The following is a 22,271-nucleotide window of genomic DNA, read 5'->3' on the forward strand; positions in this document are numbered from 1 at the left end:
CAAGCATGCAGGAACAAGCGGGTCCATGGCTGAGCTGCCAGCTCTGGCCTCCGTTTCCCCATCTGGGAAGTGGGGGTTAGACAGAGCGGGAGCTAAGGCTTCTTGACTTCAGAGGTTCCCAAAGGCAGCCCTGCCAGAGGAGGTGGCCAAGCCAACCCCTACCGGGGGTTTTGAGGTGGACCATGGCCAGGGACTCTCCCCGCAGGCAGTACCCCGGAACCACCCAGCCTTGGACTTCGGGTAGGAACCATCCACAGCGCAGCCTCACTCGTTCCAGGATTCCGAGCGAAGTCTCGGTACACCAAAGCGCTCGCCTGTCTTGGATCCTTCATCTCCAAACGCACAGGGAAATCCCACGCCACCCCAGGGGAGGAGGGCATGGCCTTCATCTTGTTCTGTTCCGCGTTCCTCCCAAAAGTGCTTGTGCAAAGCTCCACAGAGAGCGCCTCTTGAAAGCCAGTCCGTGGCCTTCCGGCGGGGCTGCCAGCTCCCTGAGGCCGTTCCCTTTGTAGCTCTCCTGCCTCCACGTCCCCGTATGCCCCCACTCCCCCAGCATGACTCACCGCCTCACTCAAAGAAGCCACCAGAGGCTGGACTCCAGGCCCAGCCTGGCCAGCCCCAGCCACAGAGAAAAAACCACATGGCTCTGTCTTACATCCAGAGCTGCAGAATGCAAGCTCCTTCCCAAGGCCCAGTGTCCCTCGGGGTGGGCGATGCCCCTTTTTAGGCCTACAGGGAAAGGCTAAGAGGAGCTCCTGCCTTGTCTGAGGACCAAGGCTACATTCATAAAGGTATAACATCAAAAAGAGGGAGGTGACTGTCCCCTGCCACTCAGTGCTGGTCACGCCACACCGGGACGCTACTCCACCCTTCACCCCTGACGAGCTGCCAGACCCTGTCACAAAGCCCCTCAGCAGCTTCCTCGTGCCCTCGCTTTAAAAAAGAAACATTCTAAATCCTTGCCTTGGCCTGGAAGCCCCTGCAGGACCCTCCAGTCCTTCCCTAGAGAGCTGCCCCTTTCCTACTGGGCTCCTGCCTCTCACCTTCCCCCAAGCTTCTGCTCCCCCACCCGCCTCGCCCCACCCCTGCAGGACTGTGTTCAAGGGGACCCGTCCTCGGCTGCACAGCCCTCACGGGTCTCCTGGGCTCTCCAGCAACGCCACAGCGCCCCCGAGCCCCTCTGTCTTGTCTTGGTTCTCATCCCTCCCAGCCAGTGAGAGGCCAGTAGCTCTGTTCACTGCGTATCCTCGGTCCAGAGCTCAGTAGCCATACACAGCAGGCACCCTATAAAAGCTTCAGGACTCATCCAGCAAGCGAGAACCAGGACCTTGGGGCCGACTCCACAGTGAGAGGAACGGGGCAGAAAAGCTGGATGCTGGGATGGAACCACGATGACTTGGTGATGAGCTTTGATGAAACGCTGTGCCAGCCCCCTTCCCCAAACAGACCCTGACTGACGGGTCCGGCCACGAGCCTCGCTCCCAGGAACGAAGCCGCCTGTCCACAGAGCTCTTGGGCCGGGCCTGTGACTGGATGCGCTGCCCACACTGCAGTGGCACTCCAAGGCAGAGATGCCCGCTGTTCCTGGGCGGGAACCACGCATGCAAGGTCCTGCTGGTGGGACGGGGCCAGGGGTGTCACAGGGCAGCCTGACTGCGAAGGGAGGCTCCTGGGAGATGGCAGGCTATCCCCCCTGTCACTCCACCTCACAACCAGCCATTCCTGCTCCAGCACTTCAGCCTTGAATGGGCCTCGAAGTAAACCCCGCTTCATCTGTGGCTCCCTCCCTTCCTGGCCGAGGGACAGCACGAACAAGGCACTGAGAAGGTCCGCTGTACCCCACACCTGGTACACTGGGCCGACGGCCAGTGCGACCCGCCAGCCGGGCTCTATCGGCTCACCGGCAGGTGAAGGGAACACCTTGCTGGGGCAGGTGAGGGAGCTGTCCTCCCCCGACCCCTGCCCACTCTTACCCCTCCGGGGCTGGCCAGTGTGCTCACACCTGCTGGGCCTCGTCAGCTCTCCTGGTCACCTCTGCCACCTGACCACAAGCACTGCCTGCTCCCTCGCGTCTCTGGGAACCCCCGAAGCCATGGCCCCTGGAGAGCAGGCTCCGGGACCCTCCTCACTGCGGAGGGGGGAGCGCCTTTCCCGGAGCTACGGAGCACACGGGGAAGCACCTGCAGGATTTCCCAGGCAACGCGCCTGAGAATCCAGCCCTGGGCCTGTCCCCGGCTGCCCGGACAGGGAGGGGTGCGAGCTGTGCTGACGACCACCTGGCGGACGACGCAGGGGACCCTCCTAGAGATGAGGGAGGGATGGACCTGGGCACCCAATGCCTGGCCCAGGGCCGTGTGGTCAGATGCGCCTGTGGGGTCTTCTACAACTCCCCAGGCTCCACAGCAGACCCTTCCAAGAGTGGACCCCGGACATGGTATTTGTAACAAGCTCTCCAGAGGCTCTAGTGAGCAGCCAAGTTCAGGACGCATTAGCATAGACCCCTTCGGACACCTCCAAAGGATCTCCAAGGGACAGAGAGCTTGGCACTGTCCCCTGATGGGGCTCTCTCGAGACTTCCATGGCTGGAAACGCCATCTCCCCAGCCTCCGACAGCCTGGGCATCGGCTAAGCCCCAGAAACGCCACCTCCCCAGCCTCCGACAGCCTGGGCATCGGCTAAGCCCCAGAAATGCCATCTCCCCGGCCTCCAACAGCCTGGGCATCGTCTAAGCTTCACGTGCCACCTCCTTTCATCCTTGTCCGCATCCTAACTTTAAAGAACCACCCACAAAGGCACAGAAGGGAGAAGCAGGGGCCCAAGATCTCCACTGGGACAGCCAAGCCACTCGGATGGTGACCCCTCACAGCTAGTTAGAAACGTCCAGAATCCTGATCCTGCCCCTGCCGAGCTCCCACAGTATAGTAGGCTCCACGTCCTCTCCATCAACCAGGCTGCGGCTCAGGGTGGGCGGTATCCTCAACAAGGGAGGACGGGGTCCAGAGCTCCCACAGGACAGGAGCCTGGCTCTGCATCCTCTCCATCAACCAGGCTACGGCTCAGGCTGGCTCTGTACCATCTCCATCAACCAGGCTGCAGCTCGGGGTGGGTGGCATTCTCAACAAGGGAGGACGGTGTCCAAAGGGGGCAGCCCCTGTCTCGGGACACCCCAAAACCTGAGAGTTCCACTTGCATAAACTCTCCCGCAGACAGGGAGGGGCCGAGGAGCCCCAGAGGGCCAGCAGCCACTTACCTTTCCTTGAAATCGAGAAAAACCTTGGCCAGCGTGCTGCCCCCCACCATCATGGACACGTCGATGGCCCTCAGGAAGCTGTGATGCACCTTGATCAGGTCCTGGGTTGAAAAAGAGCCGTGAGTGCCTGGCCAGGCCCACCCAAGGCTAGACAGGAGTGCCACCCTTAAGGCACCCTTGTGGTTCTGTGGTTCCTGTCAAGGGGCTGAGGGGCCCAGGTGCTGGGCCTGCACCCCACATATCTGTGCATGCCAGGGTGTGGTTCCGGTAGAAGATTCTATGGCAATGGCGCACAGAAGAGCCAGTGCGTGTGGGAGGGAAGCCGCCCTCGGCCCGCATCAGCCCATCTGATACACAGCGGCCGACTCAGGGCAGGCTCTGCAGACAGAGTGGGGCGTCACAGGGCAGTACCCTTGTGTCCAGGCCACACCGCAGGACCCCCATCCCCACCCCAGGCCTCTTTCTGTCTGTGGTCCTCCATCCGGACCACAGCTCAAGGCCAGATGAACTCTGGGTCAGATGCACAGACTACAGGAAGCTCTGGGGTCCAAGCCAGCCTCATCCAGGGCAGAGTGACCAGAGCCCACCCTTGCAGCTAATGAGACGCCCAGGGAGGCAGGACACAGCCACCGCATGGGCTGCTGGCACCTGTGGCCACCAGGCCAGGAGGAAGGGCCAGGAGCAGCGTGTCCCCGGAGGAAGCCCACCCACGCGTGGCCGCCGGAGCCTGGTGCCAGCGCCCTGCTCTGCTAACCACGTCAGGGTGACTCTGCATGGGGAACTGCCTTTCTATGACTGCGTTCAGACACCCGCAGGGCGGGCGAGGGGGTCTGCTCAAAGGGGTGGACGGACACATTTCTCTCTGGCCGCTGACAAAAACGTCATTTACATTCTCAGGGTCATCCGTGCCTCCAGCCATGCACGTCAGTGCCGCCCTCACCTGCAGACAAGGGGAGCTCAGAAATCTGCTACCCTGGCTCCTAAATCCAAAGACCGTGGAGAGAGGGGTGGGGGCTCCTCCTTCCGGCCAGCACAAGCCACAGCGGAGCTGCAGGGGTGCAGCTCTCCAAGGCCCTGGGGACAGCAGCACATGTGTGGCCAGTGCCGAGTTAGAGCCCAGAGCCCGGCATGAGCGAGGGGGGCCAGGACCCTTACCTCCAGGTTAATGAAGACAGCCGCCATGTCCGCCGGGCTCAGCACCAGCCGCAGAGGGCTCATGTAGTTCTGGAAGAGAGAAGTCCACCACTGCCACCCCACTGCCGTCGCCCACCCTCTCAAGGTCACAGCTGCCGGGGGAGGGTCCCTGGGGCAGCTCCGAGGCAGGCACACTGGGGTGCTCCATGCTTACTGGGGTACACCTGCGTACTGGCCACATCGGGCTCCATTCTCTGGGGGTGAGTTCAGGGCAGGGAGGTGTGTGGGGGTAAAGGTTCTAATGCTCCCAGCATGACGGGGGCAGAGTCCTGTGATGGCCACTCATACACAGGGTGGACGTGGGCGCTATGGCTGGGGTTTTGGCTTGCGGTGAGGGGCTGAGACCCAGGAGGCAGGGCCATCACCCGCAGGGACTCTCTGGATGGACAGGGCCATGGTCCCCACCCAGCACTCAAACACTGAGCTTGTGCTCCTGAGCACGACCCCAAAACTGTCATCAAAAGGGACGCTCTCCATCTGGAGAAGTGCCAGCGGGGGTGCAGGCTGGGACCAGAGTCCTCCAGTCCCAGCCTCAGGCAGGATGTGAAGTGAAAACGAGGACGTGTGAGGCTGCTGACCCTGCTCTGGAGGCCTGGGGAGGCCCTGCCACCCTCTCCCCTCCTGCTCCCCGAGTGGCTCCTGGTCAGGGTGGCCAAGCAGCTCTGCAGGCATCCTCTGGGCCCAGCTGCGGGACCACTCCTTAGCCACCCCGTGATGCAGAGAGCATCATCCAAGCAAACACACCCAGGTGGCAGCCCCAGGCAGGGTGGAGACAGACCCCAAGAGCCCTCCTGCTTTCTGAGGCAGCACTCAGCCGTGGAGGGACGCAGAGGCCGGCAGGACCCCAGCAGAGGCTGACCTCAGAGCCAGGATTCTCGGAAGGGGCGGGACTCTGCCAGGGCATGAGCAGGGCTTCAAGGGAGCTGGAAGGACCTGGGCCAGGATGTACAGATGTGTGTGCATAAAGGCCGCTGGCCAAGGACCAGAGGGTGGGGCAGCAGATGGAGGGGGCCCAGATGGAGCAAGGCCAGCCTGGGTCCAAGGGGGCAGACCAGGTCTCCTGGCTGGAGGCACCACGGCCACCCTGGACCCCACACCACAACCGGAGGATAGAAAAGAGACTCCAGCTTAAAAACAAGGTTGGTTTTTCTCCCCAGTGAACACTAGCAGTTGGCAATGAAGACTCAGAAGTGCCAGGGAAATGTCCCAGAGCCAGGCCGATCAGGTGCCTACAGGAGGCCCGAGTCGGGTAGGGCAGGTGAAGGCCCATCCTCAGCCCTCTAGGAGCTCAGCAGGCCAGCGGGAGAGGACTCAGATGCACCAGAATGGAACAGCTGGGCAAGAAGCTTGGAGTCTGCAGCTCTGGTCACTAGCCCCGACCATGCCTTGTGCAGGACACTCCCAGCTCCCCATGGGAGCTGTCTTCCATTTTACAGAGGGAGAGGCTGAGGGGGGAAGAGGCTGGGGAGCAGCTCTAGGTGGGGTCGGGGGGAATACATGAGGAGCTAGCTCAATGCCTGCCTTAGAGCAATGTTCAGGAGCTGAAGCCGTAGTCCCACCCTGATTAGGCTCGGAGGAGGGGCAGGGACAGGCGCAGGCTGGGGCTTCAGGGGTTGCAGAGGAAAGGAGAGGGCACCCTCCTTTTGGGCAGGGGATACCTGGAGGCAGAGATGGGAGGGCCACCAGATCTCCTTCGCCTGTCAGAGAGGCCCTGTGGCCCTGCCTCCGGAATGCACTCCCAGGGGATGGGTGGCCCTGCAGTGACCACAGTGGCCGCCGCCGTTTTCCGGCAGCCACCGCCCGCCCTCACCTTCTCTATGTCCTCCAGGGTGCGGTAGTACTTGGCCTCGGTCTCCTGGATCTCCAGCAGGCAGCAGTTCCTTTTATCATCCTCAGTCATGCTCATTTTCTAGAAGAGGGAAGGGGGTGTCAGCAGGACCCCACGGCCCAGCCAGCCGCCACCTGCACGTCTGCGCCGTGACACCCGGACACCTCCGCACACGAGGACACCTCCTCGGGTTTGTCCACGAGGTCACTGAGTGTGCAGTGCTGCAGCCGGATGGGTGACAGAGAGGGCCAACCCCTTCGCATCCATTTTGCAGATGAAGAAACTGAGGCACGGGGAGGGGACATGACATGGGGACAGTGCCAAGGAAGGTGTGGAGGCAGAGGCTTCTACAATCCCAGGCTCCTACTCCTCTGATTCTGAATCTCAGTTCTTCGCCAGACTGGGGTGAGGGCCGCAGAAGCTATCCCCTCCCACACAGGAGCAGGAGTGAGTGGCTAAAGCACCTACTGCGTGCATAAGTCCTCCCTATACAGCAGACTGTGTGCTCAACTCCATGCAGACCACATCCACTGAGACATTGCACGTCTCAGTACCAGCCACCTGCAGGCTGGACTCTTCCCCAAGTGTCCACCGGTTTCTAGCCAGGAGGCCTGAGATGACCCCACCTCCACCAGCAGGGTCCCTGGGGCCTCCTCCAGAGCAGGGCCTGCTCCTACCTCTGGTGGAATGTGGCCGGGGCCGGACTGTTCAGAGGTTGCCTGGCCAGTGGTCCAGGGTGAGGTGACAGGTGGGGTCACTGTGGGGCAGTGGGGGATTTTCCCAACACTATCTTGAAGGTTCTGTTAGGCTGGGTGAACCACATCTGTCAGAAGGCTCTGGAGAAATGGTGCTGAGACCCACAGCACTTGTGTCAGCCCTAAGACCATCATCATCATCCAAGAAATCCCCAAGGGTCCCCAGGCTGCAGATCTCTAAGGCAACATGCAAGATGGGGTACAGGACCACGGGGGTGCTAAGGGTCTGTGATGCCTGAGGTCACGTGTGCCTGACCATGTCTCCCTGGGGGCAGGGTCCCGAGTTTTCTAGAGAGGTCTGAGACCTCCCTGAAAGGTCAAGAAGACGGCGCAGGCAGGACGTCCCCAACCTCCCCTTCCAGGCCACTCACCTGCATGTATCTAATCTGCAAGCGTGGAGAAAGAAACCAGAAACAGCGCCAGTTAGCAGGGCCCACACTGTCCTTGCAGCCTGGGCCTGGGACATCAGGAACACCACCCCACAACCAGCCAACAGACCCGAAGCCACATCACAGCCCCTCGTGCTGCCCAGCTGGGCAGGGTGACAGCTCAGGGGCCAGAGCCTCCACAGCAGACCCCCTACCCAGGCTCTGGAAGTGGCACCTGCCATCCTCTGGCTTTATCTTCCTTTGGGGAAGTCACCAACTCTATTACCTTCTACTGGGGCTGTTCAGAGAGCTCCAGACATGACAGGGAAGGACATGGAAGCAGCTATTTTATCTCAGAGGACCCTAGTAGGAAGCAGGAACTTCCCCTTGCCCCCCGCTCCTGCCTGGATAGACTGGACAGCTCGAGACCAGCGGGACCAGCGCTGGGCACGAGGACACTATGCAGTGCCTGACAGCAGGGTGCATTCCACACCAGACACAGGCAACACTGTTACCCAGCCTGGCAGGTTCTGTGGACACTCCATGTCCCTTCACATGTTTTCTCAAAGAAGTCTGAGACCTCTTCAGACCTCTTCAGAACCAGGGACAGCAGCGGGCTCCAGGGAGCACCCACTCTCGCCAGGCATGGATGGGGGTCTTGAGAGAGAGGGCCTGCGTGATCCAGGGCCAGGATCCCCCACACAACCAATGCACCCACCTGCTGAAGTTTACCCGCAGGATGCCCAGCTTTCAAACGACTTGGGGAGGGAACCGGCCTTGACCAGTCAGAGCTTATTCCCAAGTCCAGACGGCTCGCCGGCCACCTTGGGACCTCTCAGGCCAGCTCTGGGGAGGTGAGGGGAGCCCCCAGCAGCAGGGCCATGGCTCAGGCTTCCAGCCCTAACAGCTGCCCAGCCAGGCTCCCCAGGAAGGCAAACTGGAGGCCCTGCTGCCTCCACAAAGGGCCATCATCCCTGGGGGGAGACCCCCCGGTAATGGCGGGGAACAAAACTCAGCTCAAGACCCTTCAGGGACAAGCAGAGAAACCTGCTCTTAAGAGTCAGTTTGGGGGCTGTGAGGCCCCCAGCCCTGCACCTGCCTGTCTCTCCCAGCAGCATGCCAGCAGAGCGGGCAAGGCCTCCGGGCAAGGCCTCTTTAGGGATCTGTTTCCCTGGCTTTCTGCCTCTCTGCCACCAGCTGGTTCCTCCCACACTAAAAGAAAACACTGAGATCAGCTTTTTGAGAAACTTCCCATTTCTTCAGGGAAAGCCAGTGGCATCAAAAGCCTCCACGGTTGGCAAGTGGCATCTTGCCCACTCTCGGGAGCCTGGGGGTCCGAGGGCCTGTGACCTACCCCACCAGGTCCCTGTCTCCCCATTCCAGCTCTGCTGGATCCCCACCTTCCACACAGCAGCTGCTGGCAATAAACCCACGCAGAGGAAACTGGCATCTGAGAGATTATTCGCCACTGCCTGCAGGGAAATAAACATCCTCCACACATAAAAGACGCACAGCTGGCTAATTGGGCCAATATTGGTCTCATCACTCTCCACACAAAGGGGGAACATGATGCGTGCTTTAGACTGTGAGCCAAGTTACTATCTTAAGGCTCCCTGGGCAGGAAGGACTGAGGGTCCTGCAAACCATCAGAAGAAGAATCCCATGCCAACATGGGCGGGGGTCACGACAGTGGTGGTGTCACCTCTGGGGCACCTGACAACATCTCCATAGAGAGGAAGGGCACAGAGCGGACCAGGAGTCAGTGAGGGTTTCCAAGGATGCTCCTTGGAAGAGCCCCGAGGGGACTGGGAAGGACCAAGGGGTGCACTCTCTGGACGTCCCCCTGCAACCAGAGGAGCTCCCCCTTGGTGGCTCAGACATGGGGATGGCTCAGTATTGTGTTAAGCAAGGGCCAGGCTGCTCTGCAAGGGAAGGGAGCAGAGAGGAGAGGAGGGGAGAGAGAGAGGAGGGGAGGGGAGAGGAGGGGGGGGGAGGGGAGGAGGAGGGGAGGGGAGGGGAGAGGAGAGGAGGGGAAGGGAGGGGAGGGGAGGGAAGGGGATGGGAGGGGAGAGGAGGGAAGGGGAGGGGAGGGAAAGGGAGGGGAGGGGAGGGGAGGGAAGGGGGAGAGGAGGGGAGGGGAGGGGAGAGCAGGAGAGGGGACAGGACCGAAGGAGAAGGAAGGGGAGAAGAGAGAGGGGGGGGAGGGGAGGTGAGGAGTGGAGGGGATGGGAGGGAAGAGGAGGGGAGGGGAGGGAAAGGAAGGGGAGAGGAGAGGAGAGGAGGAGGGGAGGGGAGAGGAGGAAAGGGGAGGGGGAGAGGAGGAAAGGGGAGGGGAGAGGAGGAAACGGGAGGGGAGAGGAGGAAAGGGGAGGGGAGAGGAGGAAAGGGGAGGGAGGGGGAGAAGAGGGAAGGAGAAGGAAGGGGAGAGGAGGGGGAGGGGAGGGGAGGGGAGGGAGAAGGGGAAGGGGAAGGAAGGGAAGAGGAGAGGAGGGGAGGGGAGAAGAGGGAAGGGGAAGGAAGGGAAGAGGAGGGGAGGGAAGGGAGGGGGGGAGGGGGAGAGGAGGGGAGGGGAGGGGGGGAGGAGGGGAGGGGAAGGGGAGGTGAGAGGAGGGGAAAGGAGAGGAGAGGAGGGGAGGGGAGAGGAGAGGAGGGGCGGGGAGGGGAGGGGAGGGGAGGGGCGGGGAGGGGAGGGGAGGGGGGGGAGGAGCGGGGCAGGGCTCACCATGGGCTGCTGCACCTCCACCTTGATGATGTCCTCGTAGATGTCGTCCCCTCCATCCTCACACGGGACGCAGTCGTAGATGTCCTCCCCCAGGTCATGCTCACTGTACAGGAGGAGGCAGGTTAGAGGGGAGGGGAGGCTCCCACCACCCTGACTGGGGAGCCGCAGAGCATGAGGGTCCATGAGGGACGCAGGCAGCTGGGGCCACAGTGAGGTCACCTGCCCAGGGCCTCAGTCTACAAAGTGGGGTGGGCCCCACCTGCAGGGCTTCTGTGGGCGTGAACCGGGCAGCATAGGGAGCATCCCCCAGGGTTCTGCCTGCTGCCTCCACAACGTGCATTTTAGAGGGATCTGCCAGGACAAAGCCCCCACTTCTCCAGCCCTTTGGTAAATGCTGGGGACATAGGCCAGAGGTCCAGGGGCGGGACCCCTGCCCTCACCAGAATCTTCCCAACCCTACCTGACGGGAGTACCCAGCTCCTGCCTCCAGACCAGAAACCTCTCTCCCCCAGCCCAAGGCTGACCTGGAGCCCGGAGTGCTTCCAGCTCAGCCCTGGCTCTTCCAGTCCTTGGAGCCAAGGTGCAAAGGTTCCAGGTACATGGAGGGTGACCCGGAGTTTGTCATTTGCCTTCTGAAACCAGAGCCAAAGAAATTCCCACCAAAGTCTAATACGATAAAGCTTTGTTTTAGCTCACGGTCCTACTCCAACAAGTCACCCATCTGCCTGCAGGACTCAGTTCACGGGCTGCCTCCTCCAAGACACCCACCAGGATCGCCACTTGGCCTGTGATCTGGACTCTTGCGGGCGCCCGTGTACTAGATGCAGCTCCTTGGCTACATTTCCAGTGACTCTGTGAGTGGCAGCAGATGAGCCGGGCCCCTCTCCACACTGGGCTTCCTCAGCCCTCCTGACGCTCCACGCCTGACCTGCTGGGGCTCAGCAAGTCTCTCATTGAATCAGCACCCGAGCCAATCCAACCACCCCGTTCCCACAGGCCCCGCTGGGGGCTCACTGCACCTGGGGGCGGAGGGGCAGGAGCTATCCCAGGCCCAGACCGGTGGTGTATTCAGCCCTGCAAGCCCTCACCCCTGCACAAGGACGCATCTCACAGCCTGGGCTCAAAGTGGGCAGCAAAGTTCACTGCGGGAAGGACGGAAATAAATGCAGAGCACCCCCTTCCACTGCCACCATGACCGGCACGCAGGGAGGCGAGGCAGGGATGGAAGCCGGGGCAGGAACCATCCCTGTGGCACTCAGGAACAGGCTCCCCAGCCACGCCGTGTGCCATGGCCTCATCCCGAACCTGGCCTTTGAATATCAGCTGTCGCCTTTTAAGGCTTGGGTTGGGGAGGACCATTCAAGGTCTACTTGAGAGAGGGAGGGCACGTGTGCATTCGAGGAAGGCCCTCAGCACCTTCCCTGGAGGACATGCTGCAATGCACCTGCCACACGGCGTCCGTCTGTGGGCGAAGCATCTGTGCCTCTCTAGAGGGGAAGCTGGGGGCGAGCCCAGCTCCTGCCTTGTGGAGCCTCCCGCAGGCAGGCGGGCAAAGGAGGCGGAGGAAGCTGTCACTCCGGGTCCTTCATTTTCTGCACCACTATAGGTGTGAGTGAGGCGGCTGAAAGCCGGCCAGAGGAGCAAAGCTGGCAGAGGGCAGACGGCCCTGGGACAGACCGGGCTGATGGAACCCTCCAACCAGCATTCAAAGAGCCACGTACCCATGGGCAAGCCGCTCTGTGTGCCAGCACCTGGAGAAAAAGTTATTCTTTTGGGCCTCACAGAATCCTTGGAGGTAGACAGCACTGTGGCCATTGTGCAAATTAAAACAAACACACTGAGGTTAAACGGTCAGCAAGGGGCAGGGCTGTGGCACTCGCTCACTGTCCTCTCCTCTCCCTGCCCGCCCTCCACCGTGAGAGGTCCGCCTGGGGGTTGCTCAGCCGTGCAGAAGAACTGAAGCCAGGGTGAAGGCAGCCGTCAGACGGGCTGGGCCCACAATCTGGTGACAGACGCTGCCCTGGGAACAGACATGAAGGTGGGAAGGGTGTTTGTGAGCTCACAGGTTTTCTTACTAACCCATCTCAAAGGTCCGTCCCTGGCCAGGTCCAGCAACTGCCTTAGAAACTGTCACCTGTGATGACACAAATCACCTCCCCTCCTTTCCAGATGCTGTCCCCAAGGAAACAGCCCCCACTGCTCTGCCTGCCAGGCTACCAAGGACGCAGGCAAAAGTGACGGCACGGGTTGTTCTCAGCGGCTGCCAGCCACCCCACGTTCCCGTCACACGGCAGAGTGAGGCTGGCGGCAAAGCCTCTGTCGAGAACTCTTTGGAGGCGAGGCGAGACGGGGAAGCTTCCAGGCTGCTGAACGAGACAACTCAAGGGCAGATGAGGCCACTCAGACTGTCTAGAGACAGACGTCGGCTTTTCTCCAACAAGCCAGGTGGAAGGAGGGGGGTTGGCTGTTAAATGCTGCAAGAGCTGATGACATGGATCAAAAAAGGCTGCAAGCCGGACCTGGACAGGGGCCTGGAGGACATCCCGTGCAGGGATGGCAAATGGTCACACGGTGGGGCGTCCCAACAGAGCCCAGGGCTCCCACCAACCACTCAGGAGCCTGTTCATAAAGGACCCTGTGCCGCCTCCATCACGGGTCGACCAGAACTGGCTGCTGATGACATGCAACGTGTTTCCTCTCCCGCAGGAGCCCCAAGCTTGTCACGGTGCAGACGGGAAACCCAGCCTAGGCTGCTGCAGGTCTCTCGGATGTCATGGACACACATCCTTCGCTCGTGCCTCCCACCGCACTGGCCTAGCACTGCCATTTACTGAGTTCTCGATGACGTGCCTGGCTCTGACAAGGCCTGAGTGTATTCCGGGAAATACAGGATACAATCCACGATCCCGGGATGCAGGAGGCATGAGCTCCATCCCGAGCCCAAACATATTAAGGAGGGAGAGGACGGGGAAGGCTGGGATGATCAGAATCTTCCTGAACAGATGAGACTCGAAAGATGCTGCTTTGAAGCCCAGGTGGACCTAGAAAAGGGGTGTGAAAGGCAGAGTCCCCCGCCCACCTCCCTCTTCCCTGGCCCAGTCAGAACTGTCACTCTGGGCTCTAGGTACCAGTCCACATCTATGTAGCACCTGCTGCATCTCAAGCTTGGTAAGAAATGGCAAGCATAGGGTTTTCACAGTATTTTTGCTAAGCTTTTTAAGGATCAAAATACACCCATAGTGGTAACTTTCTGACAAGTGAATACACCTGGGTCACTCATGCCCTCCCACATCAGAGCACTTTCTTTTCATTTCATTTTTTTTGACACGGAGTCTGGCTCTGTAGCCCAGGCTGGAGTGCAGTGGCCGGATCTCAGCTCACTGCAAGCTCCGCCTCCCGGGTTCCCGCCATTCTCCTGCCTCAGCCTCCCGAGTAGCTGGGACTACAGGTGCTTACCACCTCGCCCAGCTAGTTTTTTGTATTTTTTTTAGTAGAGACGGGGTTTCACCGTGTTAGCCAGGATGGTCTCGATCTCCTGACCTCGTGATCCTCCCATCTCGGCCTCCCAAAGTGCTGGGATTACAGGCTTGAGCCACCGCGCCCGGCCAGAGAGCACTTTCATCTCACCGGAGCTCCTGCCCTTGCCCATCAATCTCTTTCCTGCCCCCAGCAACCACCCTTCTGACTGTTCTTCACCACAGACGAGCCTTGTCTGCAGTAGAATGTCAATGGCGTCGTGCACTAGTTTTCGTGCCTGGCTTCTTTCCCTCAACATCGGGTCTTTGAGACATCCATTCCGACTTGCCCACATCTGCAGCTCATTCCTGTTTACTGCCGAGTAATAATCCACGGCATGAATAACAACAGGTTACCCATTCTCCTTCTTGACGGACATTTGGGTTGCCTCCAAGTTGTTGGTTATTGTGAATAAAATCTGTTATATGAGCATTCAAGTTGTGTGTGTGTGTGCGCCTGTGCACGCATGTGTGGTGGGTGGGGGGGTTACCCAGGCTTTCTTTTCCTTTGGAAACTAAATTCCACTAGGAGTGGAACTGCTGGTCAACGAGAAGGTCTAGACTCAACCTCATAAGCAGCTGACAAATGTTTTTCTAAAGTGGGTGCATTCCACACCCCCAGCCAGCAGCGCTCACCAGCCCCAGCTGCTCCACATCCTGGTCAGCCTCTGCTGTTGCCAGTCTTTTTTTTTTTTTTTTTTTTTTTTTTTTTTTTTTTTTGAGACGGAGTCTCGCTCTGTTGCCCAGGCTGGAGTGCAGTGGCCGGATCTCAGCTCACTGCAAGCTCCGCCTCCCGGGTTTACGCCATTCTCCTGCCTCAGCCTCCCGAGTAGCTGGGACTACAGGCGCCCGCCACCTCGCCCGGCTAGTTTTTTTTGTATTTTAGTAGAGACGGGGTTTCACCGTGTTAGCCAGGATGGTCTCGATCTCCTGACCTCGTGATCCACCCGTCTCGGCCTCCCAAAGTGCTGGGATTACAGGCTTGAGCCACCGCGCCCGGCCTGTTGCCAGTCTTTTTCCATCCAGCCCCTGGAGTGCCTGTGGAGTGAAACAGAACTGTGGTTCTATTTGGCACTTTCCTGATGGCTAACGCTGCCGAAGGATCTTCTGTGTCCTTACTGTCTACCTTCCTTTGTGAAGCGTCTGTTCAAGACTTTTGTCCATTTCTAAAATTTGGTTGTCTGTCTTCTTACTGAATTCAGTGAGTTCTTTACATATTCTGGATACAGATATGTTTTGTGATTCTTCCCCCAGTCTCTAGCTCGGCTTTTCATTTTCTTAATGATATTCGAGCATTCACCTTTAATTTAATAAAACCTAATGTATCACATCTTTCTTCAGTCGCATCCTGGCTCTGTCCTGTGTCCGAAGAAATCCTCGCGTCTTGTCTAAGAAATCTTTGCTGTCTTTCAATCACGGTATATTTTCTTACAGGAGCTGCATAGTTTTAGCCATTATGTTTAGGTCTCTGATTCATCTCCAGTTAATTTGTGTGCGTGGTATGAAGTAGGGTTCACTTTTTTCCCACAGGAATATCCACATGTTCCAGAACAATTTCTCAAAACTTCGCTTTTTCGAGCAGGGCATGGTGGCTCATCCCTGTTCTCCCAGCTACTAAGGAGGCTGAGGAAGGAGGATTGCTTGAGTCCAGGAGTTTGAGGCTGCAGTAAGTTATGATCGTGGCACTGCACTCCAACCTGGGCAACAGAGTGAGACCCTGACTCTCAGAAAACAAACAAACAGGTCGGGCACGGTGGCTCAAGCCTGTAATCCCAGCACTTTGGGAGGCTGAGACAGGCGGATCACGAGGTCAGGAGATCGAGACCATCCTGGCTAACATGGTGAAACCCCGTCTCTACTAAAAAATACAAAAAACTAGCCGGGCGAGGTGGCGGGCACCTGTAGTCCCAGCTACTCAGGAGGCTGAGGCAGGAGAATGGCGTAAACCCGGGAGGCAGAGCTTGCAGTGAGCCGAGATCCGGCCACTGCACTCCAGCCTGGGCGACAGAGCGAGACTCTGTCTCAAAAAAAATAAATAAATAAAATAAAAAAAGAAAACAAACAAAAACCTTGCTATTGGATTGCCTGGATCTCTGTCAAAAACCAATTAGCCAAATAAGGGTGAGTCTATTTTGGAAAATCTACTCTATTCCATCAGTCTATTTGTCTATCACTACGCTAACACCTCCTTCTCGATAGGTTTCATAGAAACTCTTGAAACCAGTAATGTCAATCTCCTGACTCTGTTCTTCTACAAGACTGATTAAGCTATTCCAAGGCCCTCTGCATTTCCACGTAAACTGTACAACCGTCTTGTCAATTTTTTAAAAATGTCTGCTGGGATCATGACAGACACTGTACTGAGTCTACACTTTAATTTGGGGAGAACTGACATCTTAACGATAACACCTTGCAATCCACAAACATAGTATATACTTTATTTAAGTCTTCCTTAATTTCTCTCAGAGACGTTTTGTAGTATTACGACAGAGGCTTTGGAATTTAGAAAGTAGTGGGCCTTTTCTTTTTCAGCATTTATTCTGCTTCCTTCATTCTTCCTCTTCTGAGACTGAGACCGTGTTAGATGTCCTGACATCGTCCCACATGTCTCAGGCTCTGTCCCTTCTCTCCAGGCTTCCTTCCTCCCCGTTATTCAAAGTGTGTAATTTCCAGCCTGGCTTGGTGGCGCACGCCCGTAATCCCAGCAGTTTGGGAGGCTGAGATGGGACGATCACCTGAGGTCAGGAGTTTGAGGCCAGCCTAGCCAACGTGGTGAAACCCCATCTCTACTAAGAATACAAAACTTAGCTGGGTGTAGTGGTGAGCTCCTGTAATCCCAGCTACTTGGGAGACTGAGACAGGATAATTGCTTGAGCCTGGGAGAAGGGGCTTGCAGTGAGCCGAGATTGCACTACTGCACTCCAGCCTGGGAGACAAGAGCAAAACTCTGTTTCAAAAAAATAAAAAAATAGGCCAGGTGCGGTGGCTCATGCCTGTAATCCCAGCACTTCGGGAGGCCGAGGCGGGCGGATCATGATGTCAGGAGATCGAGACCATGGTGAAACCCCGTCTTTACTAAAAATACAAAATAATTAGCCAGCAAGGTGGGGGGCACCTGTAGTCCCAGCTACTGGGGAGGCTGAAGCAGGAGAATGGCGTGAACCCGAGAGGCGGAGCTTGCAGTGAGCCGAGATCGCACCATTGCACTCCAGCCTGGGTGACAGAGCGAGACTCCGTCTCAAAAAAATAATAATAAAATGAAATTTAAAAAATAAAATAAATAAAAAATAAAATAATAAAGTGCGTAATTTCCACTGGAGTATCTTCAAGTTAAACAACTCTTCCCTGTGCCGTGTGCAGCGATTGTTCATTTCAGATATTGTGCTTTTCAGTTTGAGAATTTCCATTTGCCAGTTTTCGGTAGTTTCTATTTCCCTGCTGAGGCTCCTCATCTGTTCATTCATTCATTGCACATTTTCCTCTAAGTCCTTGACCCTATTTATACCAGCTGCTGTGATGGGTGATTTTGTATGTGAATTTGACTGGGCTAAGGACTCCCCAGAGAGCTGGTGAAGCGTTATTTCTAGGTGTGTCTGTGAAGGGGTTTCCTGAAGAGATTGACATTTGAATCAGAAGACCAAGTAAAGATTCACCCTCACCAATGCGGATGGGTGTCATCCACTCCATTGAGGGCACAAGTAGAACAAAAAAGGCAGAGGGCGGCTGGGCGCGGTGGCTCACGTCTGTAATCTTAGCACTTTGGGAGGCCGAGGTGGGCAGATCTCGAGGTCAGGAGATCGAGACCACCCTGGCTAACACGGTGAAACCCCGTCTCCACTAAAAAAAATACAAAAAAATTAGCCAGGCGTGGTGGCAGGCACCTGTAATCCCAGCTACTCGGGAGGCTGAGGCAGGAGAATGACATGAATCCAGGAGGCAGAGCTTGCAGTGAGCCGAGATTGCGCCACTGCACTCTAGCCTGGGCAACAAAGCGAGACTCTGTCTCAAAAAAAAAAAAAAAAAAAAAGGGTGGAAGGTGACAAACTTGTTCTCTTCTGAAGTTGAGACATCTATCATTTCCTGCCCTCTGACATGGAAACTCCTCCTGGTTGTCAGATCTTCAGACTCCAGAACACACACCAGCTCCTGCCCACCCCATACCAGGACTCAGGCCTTTGGCCCTGGGCTGACACATCACTGGCTCCCTGGTTCTCTGACCTTTGGACTCAGACTTAAGTTTTCCTGGGTCTCCAGCTTGCAGGCAGCATATGGCGGGACTTTCTGGCCTCCGTAATTGCGAAAGCCAATTCCCATAATAAATCCCCTCAGCCATCTACAGAGATCCCACTGGTTATGCTTCTTGGAAGCCGCCAATTGCAACATCTGGGTCATCTGAAGGTTGGCTTCCATTGACTTTTCTTTTCTGAGCATGACTGACTTTCTCCTGTTTCTTGTGTTTGGTGATTTCTTTCTTGGACCTGAGATGCTATGAGCGATACTCAGCCTCCTGAGTAGCTGGGATTACAGGCACTCACCACGATGCCCAGTTGATTGTTTTATTTTTCACAGAGGATGGGGTTTCACCATGTTGGTCAGGCTGGTCTCAAACTCCCGGCCTCAAGCAATGCGCCCGCCTTGGCCTCCAAAAGTGCTGCGATTACAGGCATGAGCCACCGCGCCCAGCCACACCTGTGTTGTTTTCCTTTCTTTAATCCATGACTACGAGGAACATTCCTTCATACAGGCTCATTCTTCATGTACCACTTCCCATTAACCTCTTGTCATTTGCCCGGGGTACCGAGGTTAAAAGTGAGCAACCTTGGCCGGGCGCGGTGGCTCAAGCCTGTAATCCCAGCACTTTGGGAGGCCGAGACGGGCGGATCATGAGGTCAGGAGATCGAGACCATCCTGGCTAACACAGTGAAACCCCGTCTCTACTAAAAAATACAAAAAACTAGCCGGGCGAGGTGGCGGGCGCCTGTAGTCCCAGCTACTCTGGAGGCTGAGGCAGGAGAATGGCGCAAACCCGGGAGGCAGAGCTTGCAGTGAGCTGAGATCCAGCCACTGCACTCCAGCCCGGGCAACAGCGCGAGACTCCGTCTCAAAAAAAAAAAAAGTGAGCAACCTCACGCCTGTAATCCCAGCACTTTGGGAGGCCGAGGCAGGCGGATCACAAGGTCAGGAGATCCAGACCATCCTGGCTAACACGGTGAAACCCCGTCTCTATTTAAAAAAATACCAAAAAATGAGCTGGGTGTGGTGGCGGGCGCCTGTAGTCCCAGCTACTCGGGAGGCTGAGGCAGGAGAATGGCATGAACCCAGGAGGCGGAGCTTGCAGGAAGCCAAGATAGCACCACTGCACTCCAGCTTGGGTGACAAAGCAAGACTCTATTTCAAAAAAAAAAAAAAAAAGAGTGAGCAACCAAAAACACTAGAGGAGAAGCTGTATTTGGGAATCTTTGTCTGGGACAGAATCATCTTAAACATGCACACAACATCCCTTCTTTCCCTTCCATCCAATGTCAGTTATCCAAAGCCTGTTGATACTGGGGGTGTGGAACCTGGGGTCACCCAGTTCTGCCTGTCACACCCTTAGGCTTCCTTCCTACCAGGCCCTCCTTGTGGAGCCCAGAGCACTGGCCGTCAGCCTGGCTACACGGACGGCACTTCTCATTCGTCAAAAGTACTCTCCCAACCATCTGTATTCTGGTCAGTGAACACTGGGAGAGAGAGATTCCTGCGTGTCATTTGAAATTCTAAAACAGTGAAACTGAAATTTCATGACACACATATTCTAAATTATGAGAGAGGGAGAAATAAAGGGAACAGTAAGGAAGTGGTTTTTTTAAAAATAAAATTAGGAAAATAAAATCAAACGTATTTGATAAAAAAAGTTAATAATATATAAACTTAGTAATTAAGATAAAAACCTACCAGATTTAATGGGTTTAACCCATATTTCTCCTACGACCAATTCTGCATCAGAAACATGTTGGGTCCCTGGGACAGAGGGGACAATGGCCATCTGTCCCAATGACCTCACAGTCTAAGTGGGGAGACTGACCAGGCAGCAGCTGCATCTGAATCCTGACACCAGGAAATCTCCCAGGTACGGAACAGATCCTAGCGGCAGATGCTACTGGGGGGTAACAAGCTCTGCCCCCCAATAGCTCCTTTCCTTTGGCCATCACTGACGTGGAAATGTCACTGCTACCTGGCTTCTTGGCAAAGGTGCCATCTCCATAAACAAGTTTCTGGCACAGGGAGGTGACACATGACCAGTCTTAGTCACCTGGAAGGCAGGTTCACTTACATCATGACCAGCAGGCCCAGTGTATCTGAGGGCCACAGCTGCCCACTGGGAGGAAGAGGGAACCCTCAGGGTCTGGGTTGGGAGAGGGGTACACCATGAATGGGCCCTTCACATCCACTGAGGGCTTTGAAGTCTCCTAGGAGTATGGGACAGTGACAGGGGAGGGGGTCCCATTGTGCAAGGACCCTCACCTCGGCGTTCTCACTAGACACGAGCTTGACGAAGACTCAGCTAAGGCCCAGCACACGGAACCAGAGCCGGCCCCCCATGACCCTCCACGCAATCCCAGAGGAGGGACCGGGCTGTCGTGGCTTCTCTCTGGACCCAGCCCACTCTCCCACAGTCCTTGAAAAGCGCCCCAAAGGCCCTGCCACGTCTGCAAGTGGCTCCGGAATCTCCGTGGCACAATCACGTCACCTCCCGTAGCTGTGTGGCAGGTGGCCGTGTCACACACTGATCCTTTTCACATCAGTGTCTCGGCTAGAAAGAAGTGTGTGTGGAGCCTCCGTGTCATCAGAGGCTACAATTCGTGGAAAAACTCCACACCCACGCCACACCAGAGTCTGGCCACAGAGCTGGCCCGTCCTCATCACTTCGGAACGGGCGGGCCGCAGTGGGTCTCTTGTTGGCAGGAACTTGACTCTCGCTCCTGAGCCCCTGGAGGGGAGGCGGTGAGGCAAACTGGGGTTGTCTTTGTAGACCTTCCTGTTTCTAGCTGTGTCACTGTGGGCAGGATAACCTAAGCTTCAGTTCCCCCATCTGCAACGGGAGGGGGACAGTTGCAAGGATCAGCCATCACGTATAAGACCAGTAGAGGCTGAGCATACAGTAGGTGCTCAGTAAGTGGGAGCGTGGCCCATCACCCCAGAGGGTGGAAGGCGGCGCTCATTCAATGAGACGGCATTTAGCACAGGGGCCGGGGCTCAACACACAGAGTGGCCAGCATTAAAAATGACAGATTTTTTTTAAAACCTAGGAGACTAGAGAAAGTTGGACGGGGGGGTTGGTGCTGCTTTAATTTCTGCTCAGCTGTGTCACTTTCATGGGTTTCAGGGGTCATTCTTCTCTGTCCGGTGGCCCATGAGGAGGCCCGACATGGCCAGGCAGGAATGTGGAAGCCCAGATGTGAATGGACCTTCAAGGTCAGACCCGAGCCCAAGCCCAGCTCCCTCCACCCCGGGCCAGTTACCACCCCTCCTTCCTTCCTGCCCTGTCTCATCCTCTCGCTACCGCTGTTTTCTGGGAGTCAGCTGCGCTGACAGATGCTAAATCCCGACCATTATTTTTGTCCTCACAATAGCCTGAAATCTTCCAGCAGGGGCCCTGCGCACGGCTGCGGTCCTCCAGGGACAGCAAAACCTGCCACCTTCACCTTCTGCCCGAGACCCCGAGGCCCCAGCCCAACAGCCTCGCCCGCCTGCCCCGATTCTGTTACAGAAAGGCAGCTGCTGAGGCCGTCGCCCCCGCCGCCCACAGAAAATCAAAGAAAACCAACAAACTCTGCTTTCTGCCCCTGGTGAGCCTGTGTGTTTACGACGGACATAAAATAGTGCTGCTGACAGGCTCGGATGCGCCGCACTGGCCCCGGGCTGTCTGATGCCGCCAAGCAGGGTACCAAGCTGCTATTAGTGTGTTACTAGGAAACCAAGTCGGACATTTCCTGACCTTGGTCCACACCACAGGTGCTTCATCCCCAGGGGGCTGGAGTGGGGACAGCAGAGAAAGGGCGCATCAAGCCTCTGAAGAAGCCGGCTGGGAACTGGATGGTGTGCATGTAGGGAAGGACAGATGGACAGATAGACAGGCAGGCAAGAACCACTTTACACATCAGGGAGCTCGTTCTCACACACCCTGGCAGACCCTCACCATGACCCGTGAGGGAGGGAGGCCTTGCTTTTTCTACAGGTGGGGAAACCAGGACTCAAAGAGGGCATGGGAGTCACCCAGCTCGCCAAGCCATGTATGCGCACACCTGCACAGGCCTCGGCTACTGGATTCCCGGAAGGAGACCCGTCCACCGGACTGTCCCTCCTGGCCGTAACTCCCTCTTTTGGGGGGATTCTTTCTAAGCAGTAAAAGAGCCTCCCACCATCTAAAAATATTCAGGAACCAAAAAAGAACAGCCCCTGGGGCCAGGTCACAAGGACTGGGCCCAGGGGAATGTCCCGGGCCACAACACACGGTTTCAATTCCTCCTTTGCCATGTGAAGCATGCTGTGTGACCTCCGGCAAGTCACCTACCCTCTCTGAGCCTTAAATTGTGCAACTGCAAAATGGGTTGCTGGAGCACCAACCCTGAAGTGTTGTGAGGGCTGAGATGAAGCGG

At 56.9% G+C, this 22,271-nt stretch overlaps 1 protein-coding gene across 4 annotated transcripts in view; it reads right to left on the bottom strand.

Moving 5' to 3' along the window:
- VAV2 (vav guanine nucleotide exchange factor 2) overlaps nt 1-22,271 on the bottom strand; it is a 232,748-nt gene that overhangs the window by 41,006 nt on the left and 169,471 nt on the right. For all 4 annotated transcript variants that reach the window (XM_050759858.1, XM_050759861.1, XM_050759859.1 and 1 more), the window contains exons 5-8: nt 10,118-10,220; nt 6,255-6,353; nt 4,406-4,474; nt 3,251-3,351 (exon numbers count right to left, since the gene is read on the bottom strand). In XM_050759858.1, coding sequence (XP_050615815.1) covers nt 3,251-3,351; nt 4,406-4,474; nt 6,255-6,353; nt 10,118-10,220 — 372 coding nt within the window. The remainder of the gene's footprint in view (nt 1-3,250; nt 3,352-4,405; nt 4,475-6,254; nt 6,354-10,117; nt 10,221-22,271) is intronic.

This window comes from Macaca thibetana, chromosome 15 (genome assembly GCF_024542745.1).
Source record: "Macaca thibetana thibetana isolate TM-01 chromosome 15, ASM2454274v1, whole genome shotgun sequence".
NCBI lineage: Eukaryota > Metazoa > Chordata > Mammalia > Primates > Cercopithecidae > Macaca > Macaca thibetana.